This window comes from Rhinatrema bivittatum, chromosome 4, assembly GCF_901001135.1.
Source record: "Rhinatrema bivittatum chromosome 4, aRhiBiv1.1, whole genome shotgun sequence".
Lineage (NCBI taxonomy): Eukaryota > Metazoa > Chordata > Amphibia > Gymnophiona > Rhinatrematidae > Rhinatrema > Rhinatrema bivittatum.
In genome coordinates, this window is record NC_042618.1 from 444,738,142 (window position 1) to 444,753,964 (window position 15,823).

General features: G+C 43.8%; 1 protein-coding gene across 1 annotated transcript in view; it reads left to right on the forward strand.

Moving 5' to 3' along the window:
* EEA1 (early endosome antigen 1) overlaps nucleotides 1-15,823 on the forward strand; it is a 372,360-nt gene that overhangs the window by 82,508 nt on the left and 274,029 nt on the right. The window contains 1 exon segment of the mRNA XM_029601632.1: nucleotides 9,042-9,081. Coding sequence (XP_029457492.1) covers nucleotides 9,042-9,081 — 40 coding nt within the window.

Below are 15,823 nucleotides of genomic sequence, written 5' to 3' on the forward strand. Positions count from 1 at the left end.
CTCAAACAGATTTCGAAGGACAGCCTGGCCAAACCTACTGTCGCTTCGGTCATTCCCATCCAAGCAATAGTAAGATGTGAATGCGTGGAGAGAACTATTTCGCAGCCTTGCAGATCTTCTCCATGGAAACTCTTTTCTCTTTTGGATATAATATCCTGGGAGTCTTGAAGAAACTCAGATACATCGAGACTTATTTAAAACAAGGTTATCATAGCCCCCCTTATTACTCCGAATAGATTTCAGTTCTGGAAGATAGTAACATTTAGAATGATTTCTTTATTGTGAGAAATCTATAAAATTCCATCAACATACTTTTTAAACAATTCCACTGGGGATAATAATCTAGTTTTTGGAAAATTCACAGACCTTAGATTTTTATGCCTCATTACATATTTAGTTCTATTCTATGATGTAAGAGCAAACTATCCTTAATATTAGATTCTAATTCAGGTTGAATATTAGTGGCAACCTGATTTGAAATAACCATTTGACCCTCTATTGCAGCAACTCTGTGTTCCCTGTACGTACCTGGATCAGTCCAGACTCCTGGGTTTTGCCTCCCCTCCAGAAGATGGAGACAGAGAAATTTTGATTTCTCTGTCTCCATGAATTTGCCGATGCCGGAGCAGACTCCAGGACCATCGGGCTTTTTACCACCCCAGTGTCCTTCAAAAACATCAATTCCATCGATGTCATCACAGTCCTCTGTGCCCGCATTGGTGCCACCTCCAGATCCTGCTGAGTTTGGTCTTATACCTCGACCTGAAGATCCTTGAGTTACTGGTGATGCACCTTATGATCCCTGGGGGGATGATTCTTCAGACTCTCGGGACTCAGATGAACTCCTCTCAGAACCTTCACCCCCAGAGGAACGCTGTCACTACCTGCCTGAAGACCTAACATTTTCAAATTTCATTAAAGAAATGTCTGAGACCATTCCCTTTAATTTGCAAACAGAAGAGGATGCCAGGCATAAGATGCTGGAGGTATTGCAATTTGTCAGTGCCCCTAAAGAAGTCATGGCAGTGCCAGTTCATGAGGTGCTTCTGGATTTGCTACAACGCACCTGGGAACACTCTGGCACAGTTCCACCGGTAAATAGAAAAGCTGATGCCACTTACCTAGTCAAGACAGCTCCGGGGTTTCATAGAACACAACTGCCCCACCAATCTGTGGTTGTGGAATCTGTTCAAAAGAAGTCCAAACGATCCCGGCCTCATTCTTCAGCACCTCCAGGTAAGGAGCAAAAATCTTTAGACTCCTTCGGACGAAGTGTCTTCCATGGCTCCATGCTCATAGCACGCATAGCAGCGTACCAGCTCTATATGACTCAATATTCCAGAAATGTCTGGAAAAAAAGTCCAGGAGTGCTCTGTCCCTGCCATACGAATATCAAAAAAGATTCAACATCCTTCTAAAAGGACTTGATGCTGGTAAGCATGAAGTGCGAGCAGCATATATCTTCGATACTGCCTCCAGGGTATCTGCAGCCGGTATAAGTGCCAGATGCTGGGCATGGCTCAAGTCCTCTGACTTACGGCAGGGAGTCCAAGAGAGGTTAGCAGACATTCCATGTGCAAGAGACAACTTATTTGGTGCCAAGATCCAAGAAACAGTTGCACAATTAAAAGACCACCACGACACCTTGTGTCAGCTGTCTGCTCTCCCTGCGGACTTCCCATCCACTACCAAGAGGTCTTTTAGACTGGATCCTAGATGGTTTTCCTACAAATCACGAAGGTATTATCCACCTCAATCCCGTACTCAACAGCCTAGACCTCCGCAGAGAGGTCAACCTAGTCAGGCCAGAGCCCCGAAAACCCAACCAGCTCCGGAGACTGGTCAGGCATCGAGGTTTTGACTCTCTTCTAGAGAGCAGCAGTCAACCCTTACCTGCCATTACCATTCCAGTAGGAGGCCTTTTGGCAAAATGGCACAATCTATGGTGCAATATCACAACAGACCAATGGGGTACCACCTGTGGTCAACCAGGGATACCATCTAAACTTCCTCACTATACCACCGAACGCTTTACCACGTCCGGTATTAAATCTAAACAGTCACTCTCCGATTCTTGAGGCAGAGCTCTCAACCCTTCTGCAATCCAGTGCTGTGCAACCAGTACCTCGACAGCAGTGGGCTCAAGGGTTCTACTCTCTGTATTTCCTAATCCCCCAAAAATCAGGCAGCATTCGTCCTATCTTGGACCCACGCGCCCTAAACAAACTTCTACAAAGAGAGAAGTTTAGAATGGTAACCCTGGGTACCATGCTCCCATTACTGCAACAGGGAGATTGGCTCTGCTCTCTACATTGCCATATACCCTCCTCATCAAAAATATCTCAGATTTCACAGTAAGCCGCAATCATTTCCAATACTGCATGCTACCATTCGGCCTTGCATCAGCACCTTTGGTATTTACAAAATACCTGGCAGTAGAAGCAGCCCATTTGCGACAAAACAATGTCCATCTTTATCCCTATCTAGACGATTGGCTCATCAGAGGTCAGTCTCAAAATATAACATTTCAATCCCTCCGTTTCACTATCAACCCTCTCCAATCCCTGGGGTTTCTAATAAACTACACCAAGTCGAATCTGACTCCATCACGCACAATATCATTCATAGGAGCAGATCTAAACACCATCCAGGCAAAAGCGTTTCTCCCAAGAGACAGAGCACGCATGTTATCAAACTTAGCCAATCAGTGCAATCTCGCTGAACCACTACAGTCGTCATCTGTTAACCTTGCTGGGTCACATGGCATCCATAGTTCATGTAACTCTTATGGCTCGACTGGCCATGAGAGTAACGCAATGGACTTTAAAGTCCCAATGGTCCCAATCAAGTCAAAACATGTCCCACATTGTCCATGTTTCCAGCCAGCTTTGCCTCTCTCTGGCTTGGTGGGTACAGGAGTCCAATCTGCTGATAGGACTACCCTTCCAACATCCACAACCTCAAATTACCTTGACAACAGATGTATCCACCCTAGGTTGGGGAGCCCATGTAGTCAACCTCCAAACCCAGGGGACCTGGACCACGGCAGAAGCGAAGCACCAGATAAACTTTCTGGAGCTTCGAGCAATTCGATATGCCCTCTTTGCATTTCGGGATTGCCTCTTCAACAAAGTAATCCTGATCCAAACAATCAGGTAGCAATGTGGTACCTGAACAAACAAGGGGGTACAACCCAGGCCCTTACCTGCTATGCCAGGAGGCAGCACAGATCTGGGCCTGGGCTCTCTCTCACTCCATGCTGTTGAGAGCGACCTAGCTGGCATGCGTGGACAATGTGATGGCTGACAACCTCAGCTGGTCCTTTCATCCCCATGAATGGTCCCTAAATCCCACGGTAGCAAACTGAATATTTCACCAGTGGGGCCACCCGCACCTGAACCTCTTTGCCAATACACAACCGCAAAGTGAGCAATTTCTACACTCTGCACCGCAGCAGAGATACACCTCCATGGGATGCCTTTGCCCACTTGTGGGCAACAGGTCTCCTTTATGCCTACCCTCCACTTCCACTCATCAGCAAGACTCTCATGAAGTTACGTCAGGACAGGGGCACTATGATTCTTATAGCCCCTCACTGGCCGCATCCGGCTTGGTTCTCCACCCTGCACAATCTATCAGTCCAGTATCCAATTCGTCTGGGCTCAGATCCAACTCTGATAACACAGAACAATGGACTGTTGTGTCATCCCAACTTCCACTCACTGTCCCTGACAGCCTGGATGTTGAAAGGCTGATTCTACAATCTTTGAACCTTTCTGACAATGTGTCCCAAGTCCTCGTAGCTTCACAAAAGCCTTCTACTAGGAGATCTTATCATTCCAAATGGAAGAGATTCTCATCATGGTGTACGCCCAAACAAATAGATCTCTTTTCCTGTACCATGTCAAGGTTCCTGCACTTTCTCTGGCATCTCTTGGAATCTGGCTTTCAAACTTCCTCCATCCGAATACATATTAGCGCAATAACCGCTTACCACAAAGGTGTAGGAAATGCCCCAATTTCAGCGCAACCACTTGTAGCTCGCTTCATGAGAGGCTTGCTACAACTCAAACCTCCACTGTGTCCTCCAGTTCCAGCATGGGACCTTAATGTTGTCCTAGCACGTCTCATGAAACCTTTCGAGCCATTGTATTCTTGCGAGCTTCACCATCTCACTTGGAAGGTGATCTTTCTAGTGGCCATAACAGCTTGCAGAGTCAGTAAGCTGCATGCACTGGTAACATACCCACCATATACCAAGTTTCTTCATGACCGTGTGGTACTTCACACTCACCCTAAATTCCTTCCAAAAGTAGTGTCTGATTTCCACTTAAATCAATCCATAACACTTCCTACCTTTTTTCCAAGACCTCACTCACTGCCAGGTGAGCGAGCTCTCCATTCCTTGGACTGTAAGTGCGCTCTTGCCTTTTATTTAGATCACACTGCAACCCATAGGAAGTCCTCCCAACTATTTGTCTCTTTTGATAAAACCAAATTGGGTACTCTGGTAGGCAAACACTCTATCCATCTGGATAGCAGATTGCATTTTTTTGCTATCAACAAGCAGGGCTTCCTCTACAGGAACGCATAAAAGTGCATTCGGTAAGGGCAATGGCAACGTCAGCACACCTCCGTTCTGTACCTCTTACTGACATCTGCGAGCTGCCATGTGGAATTCTCTCCATACATTTGCAGCTCGTTACTGTTTTGACAAGGCTGGCAGATAGGATTCCATCTTCGGCCAGTCTTTCCTGCGTAATTTGTTTCCTATCTAAATAACCCTTCCTGCAACCCAGGGAGATGATCAGGCTGCCCTGCTAGCCAAAACTCCACAGTTATTGTGCCTGTTGCACGTCGTTAGGTGTTTCGCATCATTATATTCAGGCATCCTGTAGCTTGCTAATCACCCACATGTGAGGACTACCATCCTGCTTGTCCTGGGAGAAAGCAGAGTTGCTTACCTATAACAGGTGTTCTCCCAGGACAGCAGGATGTTAGTCCTCACATATGGGTGACATCATCCGGATGGAGCCCAATCACGGAACACTTTTGTCAAAGTTTCTAGAACTTTGACTGGCACACTGAGCATGTCTCGTTTGTAGTAAAAAGTACGGTTGCAGCGGTAGTTGCAAGCAGACCATCTAAGGAAAAGGATTTCCCTACTATCACTGGACTGGCTAGTACTCACGACATGTGAGCCTCCAGGGTTGGGGGGCCCATTGTCAGGAGTTGATGGGGCAAGGGCGCTGGAGTACAGAAAATTCTCTCGAGCATCAATCACCTGGAAGCTCGGGCTGTCCAGTTGGCGTGCTTGAGATTTGTAGACCGATTGCAGGTTCGAGTGGTCTGGATAATGTTGGACAGTGCCACGACAGTGACTTACATTAATCACCAGGGAGGAACAAAGAGCCAGCAAGTGTTGCAAGAAGTAGCCCAACTTATGGAATGGGTGGAAGTGCATCTTCAGGAGATCTCAGCCTTCTACATTGCAGGAAAAGATAATGTAAGAGCAGACTTTCTCAGCAGACAGTCTGGACCCAGGAGAATGGGAATTGTTGAGGGAGGAATTCCAGCTCACAGTGGACCACTGGGGTCTTCCATATCTAGACCTCCTGACGACAGAAGGTTTCTCGCTTCTTCAGTTGCAGGAAAGACCAAACGTCCTTGGGCATCGATGCCTTCCTACAGGAGTGGCCAGTGGGCAAGCTCCTGTATGCCTTCCCCCGTAGCCCATGTTGGGCAGAATCATTCGGTGGATCAAGAGTTACACGGGGTGGTACTTCTGGTAGCACCAGATTGACCCAAGAGACCATGGTATGCAGATCTGCAAGGCTCCTGGTGGACTCGCCTATCTGATTACCGGTTCACAGGGATCTGCTGTGACAGGGCCCTGTTCTTCACAAAGATCCGACTCTATTTTGTCTTACGGTATGGCCCTTGAGAGGGCTCGGATGCTGAAGCATGGGTATTCCTCTGCGGTGATTGCCACCTTGCTGCAAGCAAGAAAGATCTCCACTTCCTTTAGCCTATGTGCGAGTTTGGCGAGTGAGGCTTGGTGTGAGGGAGGGTGGGTCCTCCCTTGTTCTGCTAAGATCCCACTTATTCTGGAGTTTTTGCAGGATAGATTGAAAAGGGGTTTGGCCCTTAATTCATTGAAAGTACATGTGGCGGCTCTAAGCTGTTTTTGAGGTCAGGTGGATGAAAGACCCTTGTCAGCTCATCCAGATGTGAAGATGTGAAGCATATTTGTAATCCCCTGCGGTTGCCAGTACCCTTGTGGAGTCTTAATCTGGTTTTGGATTTCTTGGCGGGTTCCACCGTCCCAGGGCTGCATAGCCTGCCTTGAGGTTACAAGTTGAAAATGGTGTTTTTTGTGGCAGTTTGTTCTGCATGAAGAATCTCCAAACTGTAGGCATTGTCTTGCTGGGAGCCATTCCTGAGAGTGACTCCGTGGGCAGTACAGATAATATATTCTGTCTTTTTTCCAAAGGTAGTCTTGGATTTTCATTTGAATCAATTTCCCTGCTGTCTCTGGACAGAGAGAGAGATGCCAATGAACATCGCCTGTACAATGCTTGGATGTTAAGAGGCATATTTGGAGGTTTCTGAACCTCTCAGGAGTGTGGACCGGCTGTTTATACTCCATAGTGGGAGTAAACAGGGTTAACTGGTGTCGCAGGCTACAATAGCCCGCTGGATTAAGGAGGTAGTCATGGCCACATATGTGTATGCTGAGCAGCTGTTGCTTAGTTGGGTTAGGGCTCATTCCACTAGGGCTCAGGCAGTGTGTCATTAGTTTGTCTCCTGTCGAGATTTGCAGAGCTGCGATGTGGTCCTCCTTACATACCTTTCCCAGGCATTATCGCCTGGATGTGCAGGCCTGGGAGGGCGCAGCCTTTGCATGTGTGGTTTTGACTGGACCGCGGGCAGCCTCCCCCCCCCCCCCCCGCCACCCAAATCCGGAAGTAGCTTTGGTACATCCCTCTGGATCCACCTGTCTGAATGCTAAGACAGGAGAAATTACTACTTAGCTGATAACTTCCGTTTCTTTACTACAGACAGGTGGATCCACCTTCCCACCCTTGGCTGCTGAATGGTTGGGCTATGGTCTTCCTGCGTGGTTGCTTGTTCCAGGGAGTACTGGTAAGTGTCAATTCAGTCCCTAGACTGGTGGTGTTGCACTCCTTGTCTGAGCTCAGTAGATTCCTGTTGGATCAGTACTGAAGTGGTTGGTTGTTAATAATCAAGTTTTTGTTAGTTTGTCCACAGTTGGCTTTTGTAGAGAATACTGGCAGGCTGATGTCAATGTAGGGGTATATATACCGTAATGTCAGCTTTGCTCTGTCCTCCATCTGCTGGCAGATGTGCATAATCCACTGGTTCTGGAGCCATCTATCTGATTAAAGAAAATTACAGGTCATTAGTAATTTCTCCTTATGGTCAATTCTACCTGCTATCTACGAAGAACCCTGTTTATAAGTAAGTAAATTTTTCTTCTATTTGTTCAGCTAGTAGAGCTGCTCGTTCAACTTAACACTAGAATTCAAAACACTTCCTTCAAAAAGAAAATTAAAACCTGGCTCTTTAGCCAAGCTTTTCCAGAACTATGATCATTTTTTTTTTTTCACCCCCAGCTATTAAGATTTTCTCACCATCGCAATATTCATGTCTTTTATATTACTTGACATTGATTCCAATCCCTTCTGCAGATCACATTTAACTTTGTCAGTTACGCCTTCTTTTATGATTTGGATACTCAAAGAGACTTTACAATTTTCTCAATGTTAATTTCTGAATCTAGTTTTCCCTGTTTCCAAGTTCTATAACCTTGTTATATGTACCGCCTCTTGGCGTAATTTTATGTTTCAATGTAAACCGATGTGATCTGTATTTTAATACAGGAACACCGGTATATAAAAAACTAAAATAAATAAAAAATAAAATTACTGATTTGGAACCAAAAGGTTATTGGTTCAAACCCAAGCTCTTCCTAGTTGTAAAAATAAACAGTGGCATAGCAGAATGTACAGTGAGTATTAAACCTTTTCATATGATTGTAGAAATGGAAACATGACAGATGAGGGTTGTCCGCAAAACAATTTCCCTCTTCAGAAGGATGTGTGACAGGGTATGAGCAAACTGGCTGAAGTAGCTAGGATTCTCCTCCTAGCTTAAAAAGTAGAACTGCTTTAACTTAGTGGTGGAGTTGGAGTCCCAGCTGGAAAAGATGGTGGTGCTGTGAAATGCAGTAAAGTAAAATATTTGAATCAAATCCATATTTATTTTTCAGAAATTCTTTAAGCAGTTTCCTACAGATTCCCTGAACCCTTGAGCATCCATTTTAAGACCAGTATCATAATTGTCTGAGATTGTCATCTGATTGGTTCATACTGTGTAATTTAATAACATTTGTGGCAATGTAACCAGTCTACTCAAATCTGAACCATTAAGTGTGATGTAATTTGTGACTTTTGCTTACATGGCTGTCTCCAGAGGTTTTGGGGAGCAGCTTAATGAATTTTAAAAATGATTTAAACAATTTTTTAGAATAATGTGAGGTGTCTATTATAGCTTGGTATATATGCTTCTGAAATACTGCACAGTACGCAAACAGCTTAGTTTTGTAGTGACCTTCATGTGAGTGAAACCACATCCGTATACTGCAAAACTCTGGATGTTTTCAGAAGCTATTATCAGCATACAATAGGGAAGGCATCGTCTGTCTGCTGTTAAGTCACCTAAAGATCCATTGCACTTTACTGTATAATAACTGAATATGTGAGTACCTCCTATTTTTTTTGTAACCAGCAAATTGAATAGATATACATTATAGATCAGAATAATCTCATGCAGGCAGCCTGAAGTTCTCATTTTTCCGAAAAGTGACATCACCAGAAATAATTTTAAATTATATAAACTTATTTCCATACATCTGTTTCAAGGTTAAAAATACAACATGCTTGTGTTCAGCTTTTAAGAATTTTTATATCTTATAAGTGGATAAGTGATGGATTTTGTATATGCTTCTTCTTTCTTAGGACTCTGTACCTGATGGTATGACAACTGAGACATCTGCAGGTAAACAGACATTCTGTAGTTTCATGGTTGTATTAGCCTGTTTGGCAAGCATGCCTCATTAACTCATTTTAATTAACACATTTACTCTAAGACTTATTAATGGCCTGTTACTTTTAAATCTTTGTTTTCCAATTATTTTCTTTGGTGTATATCAGAAACCCATGTAAGTTAACCTATTTATAAAACATAAACAAGACCAGGAAAGGCTGACTTTTGCTTACATGTTAGGGCTGTAAATAATTTCTAGACACACATGACCTTCTCTATTGGTAGCCGTCAAACAGAATTTGAGAACCAAAACATTTTCAACTAACATGAACAGTTAGTTTCATCTAGAGCTTCTGATAATCTAATGCAGTGGTTCTCAACCTTTTTCCCATCGTGACACACCTGACAGGCCACGCTCACATGTGTGACACACTGCTCATTACAATTCACTGCGGAAATAAAAAGTAAAGGTCCAGTAATTATTTTTTGATTGACAATTTTTATTGGTCTTCACATGTAAAATATACAAACAGTGAGACACTAGACAACCAACAAGTTATCAATGCAATATTAAACCCCCACCCAGGCCCCCCCCCGACTGAGAGTACTGCAATCAAGAATATATAAACTGGAGTACATATAATACAGTCTTATTCTTAGACCACTGTAGCGAGCAGGTTATACATTAACAAGTCGTCTCTCATATAAAATACATGCACATAGACTCTATGACAGTTGATTCCTCCATGTCAGATAAGGATCCCATGTTCTATAATATTTAGGCAAAGTATGATTTTTAATCGCAGTTAGCTTATAAAGATAGCAGTTATGGTCAAGTCAGGCTACCATTGCTTCCCTAGAAGGGAGGTCTGGTCGCTTCCAAAACAGAGCTAGCTCACACCTGGCTGCAAGGATGATTTGGTGTGTGAGTAACCATTGATAGTGAGGGATTGGTGGAGACACATTCAGTAAAACATGCTCAGGAGCTGGGGGAACCTCTAAGCCTAGAATACCTGCAACCAATTTTTGGGTGTCTTCCCAAAACATGTTCACCTTTCGAAAAGTCCACCACATATGGAAGTAAGTGCCCATCCCCCCACACTTTTTCCAACAATCGGCACTAAACGTTGGTACAATCTTCTGTATCCGAACAGGCATCAAGTACCATCGCATTAATACTTTATACCCATTTTCTGTTAATGTGGCCAAAATCGAGCTGTGTTTTGTGCTTTGAAAGATTAATTCCCAGGTCTCTGGTGAGAGATGTTTGCCCAAGTCATGTTCTCAAGCCTTCTCATACGGGGCCAGGAGCCTCACAGCATTACCCAGGAAGCCATAAAGATTAGAAATAATGCCAGACTGACTGCTTTATTACACCAATGTTCCAGTATTGTTTTCCCCTTCCGAAGCTCAACCCCCACATTCTCTGACAGTAGAAAATGTCGGAGTTGCAAATACAAGAATATATCTTGCTCACGTAACTGCCACTTCTCCCGAAGCTCTGGAAAGATGAGAAATCCCTGAGAGCCCCAGACATGCTCAAATGTATTTATTTATTTATTTATTTTTAACTTTTATATACCGACATTCTTGCATTAAATGCAAATCATGCCGGTTTACATGAGCAATTCCCCTACTGAGCAATGAGTGATAGTGTGAAAGTGCTTGTCCTACTGCAAATTTTATATTATAGTTAAGGGCGGTACTATAGAAATAACGGCGAGTGCCAACAAAATGCACCCTCCATTTCTCCCATGTATTTAAAGTCGTCTTGGTGGTAGGGGCGATTTCACCATCTCTGAGCCAGGTGTCCCTAGGCTGCCAAAGCATGGCCTGCAATGGCATACGCCCCACTATATCCTGTTCAAGATTTACCCAAAGCGTCTGGTCGTACATTTTATGCCAGATAATTATGGCCCTTAACTGAGCGACCGCCCAATACCACTGTAGGTTGGGGACTCCCAAGCCCCCCCTACTAGTAGGTTGAAACATTACTGCCCTTCGAATCCGAGGTGGCTTCCGCTTCCAAATATAGTTAAAAACACGTCTTTGCCAACACTTCAGCATGTTATTGGGGATAGATATAGGAAGTGACTGGAATAGATACAAAAGCCATGGTAAGAGATTCATTTTTACCGCAGCTATCCGCCCCAACCATGAGAGGGAGAGGCCAGACCAAATGTCCAATTCCTTAGAGAGTGTTTGCCAGAGGGGTTTATAGTTCAATTCCAGGAGGTCCCCATAATTCTTGCCAATACGTATACCCAAGTATTTAATGTGATGTGCCGCCCACTTAAAGGGAAGTTTGCAGTCCAAACGCGCCCTCTGTTCGTCTCCTAAAGTTAAATTGAGCACTTCAGATTTTTCGAGGTTTAATCTGAACCCGGAGACTTTACTAAAGTCTTGCAGCACTGCAATTGTCCCCGGGAGTGAAAGATCTGGTTTAGTGAGGGTAAATAGGACATCATCCGCAAACATAGCTATTTTGTGCTCTGACGATCCCAAGTGAACCCCATGAATATCACCTGAGGCACGTATATGATGAGCTAAGGGTTCTAAAAAAAAGGGCAAAAAAGTGGCGAAAGGGGACACCCCTGCCGTGTACCTCGCTGGATGGGCAGAGGTTTCAGAGTATATACCATTAACCTTTACCCTCGCTTGGAGTTGGGCATATAAATTGTGCAACCATGCCAAAAAAGAGTCACCAAAGTTCATTTTCCTCAAGACACTGAAAAGATATGGCCAGTGGACCATATCAAAGACCTTCTCAGCATCTATAGACAATAATGCTGTTGGGGTCCTCTGCCTCTGTACCGACCAGATGAGGTTCACTACCTTCCTGACATTGTCTGCCGTCATGCGGCCGGTATGAACCCCGTCTGGTCCAGATGTACTAGTTTGATCATGACCCTCTTTAGTCTGTTTGCAAGGATCTTAGCAAAAATCTTTAGGTCAATATTGATCAAGGAAATAGGTCTGTATGATCCACACACAGCCGGGTCCCGTCCCGGCTTGGCCAGTATAGAAATCCCAGCTACATTGGCACTAATCGTAAGAGGATTTCCAGACTTCAATGAGTTGAACCATTCCTGCAATAAGGGAATGATTAGGGTGGCGAATTTTTTGTAGAATAGGGCTGTAAGAATGTTTACAAATTTATCATGAGGTATTCTATCTGCACCTTCGCATACCCCAATGTATATCTTAATCTCTCGTCCCCCTCTTATTTTTCCTCCTCCAAGTTATACATCCTTGTTATAATGTAACTTTACTCTCCTTCAAATTGTATTTACTGTTTGGTTGGTTATAGTTCCTAATTGTTTGATGTAAACCGAGTTGATTTGATTTGTATCAAGAAATTCGGTATAGAAAAGCCTTTAATAAATAAATAAATAAATCAAGCCCGGGTGCCTTGTTGACTTTTAACCCCTTACTCACCTGTACTATTTCCTGTTCCGTAATATCTTTATCAAAAAACTGCCTTTCAAGATCAGATATTCCAGGGAGAGTTATGTCCTGCAGATACTGGTCAATACGATCAGTTAGAATCAGGGGATCTGCGGTATAAAGGGCCCTGTAGAATTCCATGAATCTTTGCCGCATATCCTCCGGCTTAGTGAGCAAAGTGCCCCTTTCTGATTTAATTTGTGTAATTTGCTGCTGGGCTACTCATTTGTGCAAGTATCGAGCCAAACAGCGACCCGCCTTATTCCCACCTTCAAATCGTTCCTGTTGTAGCCTCTGCAGTTGGAAAGCTATAGTTCCTAACTGAAGAGACGAGAGTTCAGATCTAGCCCGCAGGAGCTTAGCATAACAGGCCTTATTCAAGGTTTGTTTATGGATTCGTTCCAGATCCAGGATCTCTCGCCGGAGCTGCTGTTGTTTGTGTAGCCTAATCTTTTTCACACAGGACGCCCTTGCTATTAATCGACCCCTAATTAAAGGTCCAGTAATTATTTTTATTTAAAATGACAAGGAAAAGATACGTATTCTGTCTGAACAGAAATTGCATAAATAGTAAACATCCCACACCAAAACAGCACCAATTTCCAGCACTTAAACAATAACCACCTTACCTAAGAAAAGGCAACACTGAAAATATTACACCAGGCCTTAAGACACGAATACATCTATTAGGAAAACGGACCAAGTCAGGCTGCTATAGATCCCTACACAGAAACTACGTGCCAGCAGAAAACCTCACCTGAATCACATGTGCTGACCCTCACCTAACAAGGAATAAAGAGACCAAAACGCATAACTAGAAGCATGCAGAAAAAACTGAATTGGAAACTGCAACAAGCCAGAGTCTCTGTATGCAGTGTAATAAAGGAAAAAAGAAACATCACCCATCCTTATAAAACAAATCAAGAAATATAAAAACAGTAGCAGTAAAACCAGACTAACAAAAAGAACAGATCATTTCGAAACAGCTGAGTAGAATATCCAATAATTAAAAACTCATATAAAAAATTTCTAGATACCAATAAAATATTTCAAAATAGCAGACACAAAAACCCAGTAATGAAAAATAAGGAGACACAAATTTTTTTCCTCTGCATACCTGGGAAAGTTTGATATCCAGGTCTCCTGAGATTGTTTTGAATTAGCAGGAGGCGGGGTGGTTTGCTTGGAACTTTCTCCTCTCTCTGTCACATACCAGCGCTCTCACACTGGCTCTCAATTACACTCATGCTCTGTTACTCACATATACACATGCTTTTTCTCTCACTTATATGGGCTCTTGATTACACATTTACACACATGCTGTCTATCTTTTCACGCTTAAACACACAGGTTTTCAATCATACACATACATGCTGTCTTTTTCTCTCACACACAGACTCTCATTCACATGCTTACAAACATGCTCTCTTTCTCTCATTTACACACAGGCTCTCAATCACATACATGCTCTCACCTAAATCAGCTCTCAATCACACACACACATGCTCCCTCTTACTTATACACACAGGCTCTTAATCGTACATACACATGATCTCTCTCACACACAAAGGATCTCAATCATACACACACATTCACACAAACAGGTTTTCAATCACAAACTTACACATACAGGTTCCCAATCGCAAACTTACATTCATGCTCTCTCTCTCACAGGCAGGCTTTCAATCAGACACATACATGCTATCTCACTCACACACATACACACACAGGATCTCAAACACACATGCTTGCTCATTCACTCACTCTCTCCCTCCCTCCCTCCCTCCCTGGACCTAGCGGCAGCAGCAGCCTCCTCCCAACCCTAACCACCTTCATTTTCAGCCCTCGCGGAGAAAGGAGTCCCATTGGCTGCGGGGGTTGACATTCTTCATTTTCCTCCGAGCCGCGCTGCTCATTCCTCAGGCCGTGCCTCTTCTGTTCTTCGGGCCGACGCTGACCACACTAGCATGGTCTCTTCTTCCCGCGCACGCACCCGCTGCTCACCACTTCCTCTTCCGGGCCGCGGGGGGGCGGGAAGAAGAGACCATGCCGGTGCCGCTGACTCCAGCTGTTCCGCCCGGGCTGACAGCATTTTAAGCCCGGGTGGAGGAGGACCGGGGAGCAGCTGGGTCAGCGGGGGACCGGGAAGTGTGGCGATACACCTGCATGTTCTTGGCGACACACTGGTGTGTCGCGACACACCGGTTGAGAACCACTGATCTAATGGGCTCAATTCTTCTTTTTTTTTTTTTTTTTTTTAAATGGAAAACTTCCATCCAACCACTTAATTTTCACCTACCACTTACTATCTCTTGGTGTCATGTAGAATGCTTTTTTTGGTCAGTAAAGAGCATTAGGCCTCAGGGACTTTTCTCCATGTCATGTAATGTCTTTGCACTTCCCCAACAGCCACCAGGGCTTGAGCCTATGGTTATCTGGAGGTACCAATAGGCACTACACAGGTCTCACCTGCACCTCCATGCGTGCCCCTCGTCTGATAATTGCCCACTCACCAACTGGTGTTCCACTTGCTTTTGGACAAGAAAACTTCCTATAAAACTATTCCCTGAGCATTTTTCTGGGGACATTGACTGCCCAAACCTGGAGTCCCACTGTTCCTAGAGAAGTACTCACTTGACCACACATGCAAAACACTAGTACCGTATCACCCAGCTTCTCTTACCTCTGAGGGTCAATCAGTCTCAAAAACGATATCACATAAATCTGCCTTGTGGTAAGCAGGGGAAAAAGAAAAAGGGTTACATAATTATATCCAGCTTACCTAAGCACTGCCCTATTTAGTTAACAGTGACAAGTCTAGTAATTTTGGAGGTCTGATCCCAGCTGTATATCTTTAAAGTGCTTCCAGTTGCTGCCAGCCAACTGTTACTTTCTACAGACCATTTTAACAGATACTCTGCATAGAGCAGCAGTGATGCTGTCAGCAGGGTCTGAGGTTAACTCCTTCAGTGCCAGGACACTGGAATCCTGTCATCTGTTGTCCTGTAAAAGGAGTTTTAAATGTCAAACAAAAAAATTCCTTTATAGTCAAGCTGCCATTTCACCATACTCAATATAACTGCTACAGTTTGTGACATTAGGTATAGATCATTTCAATTTTTTATATATATTGTCCTTGTGGGATTTTAACTCCTCTGTTCACAGGGTAGTAGAGAACTATAGATTGGTTAAAATGTTTTAAATATAAAAATTGTACATTTTAATTTGGGTTAAAATGTGTGCTTATGTTGCTCATTGCTTTTTGAATAATTTTTTCTTTTATAAATACTGAACAGGGCAGCTGTTA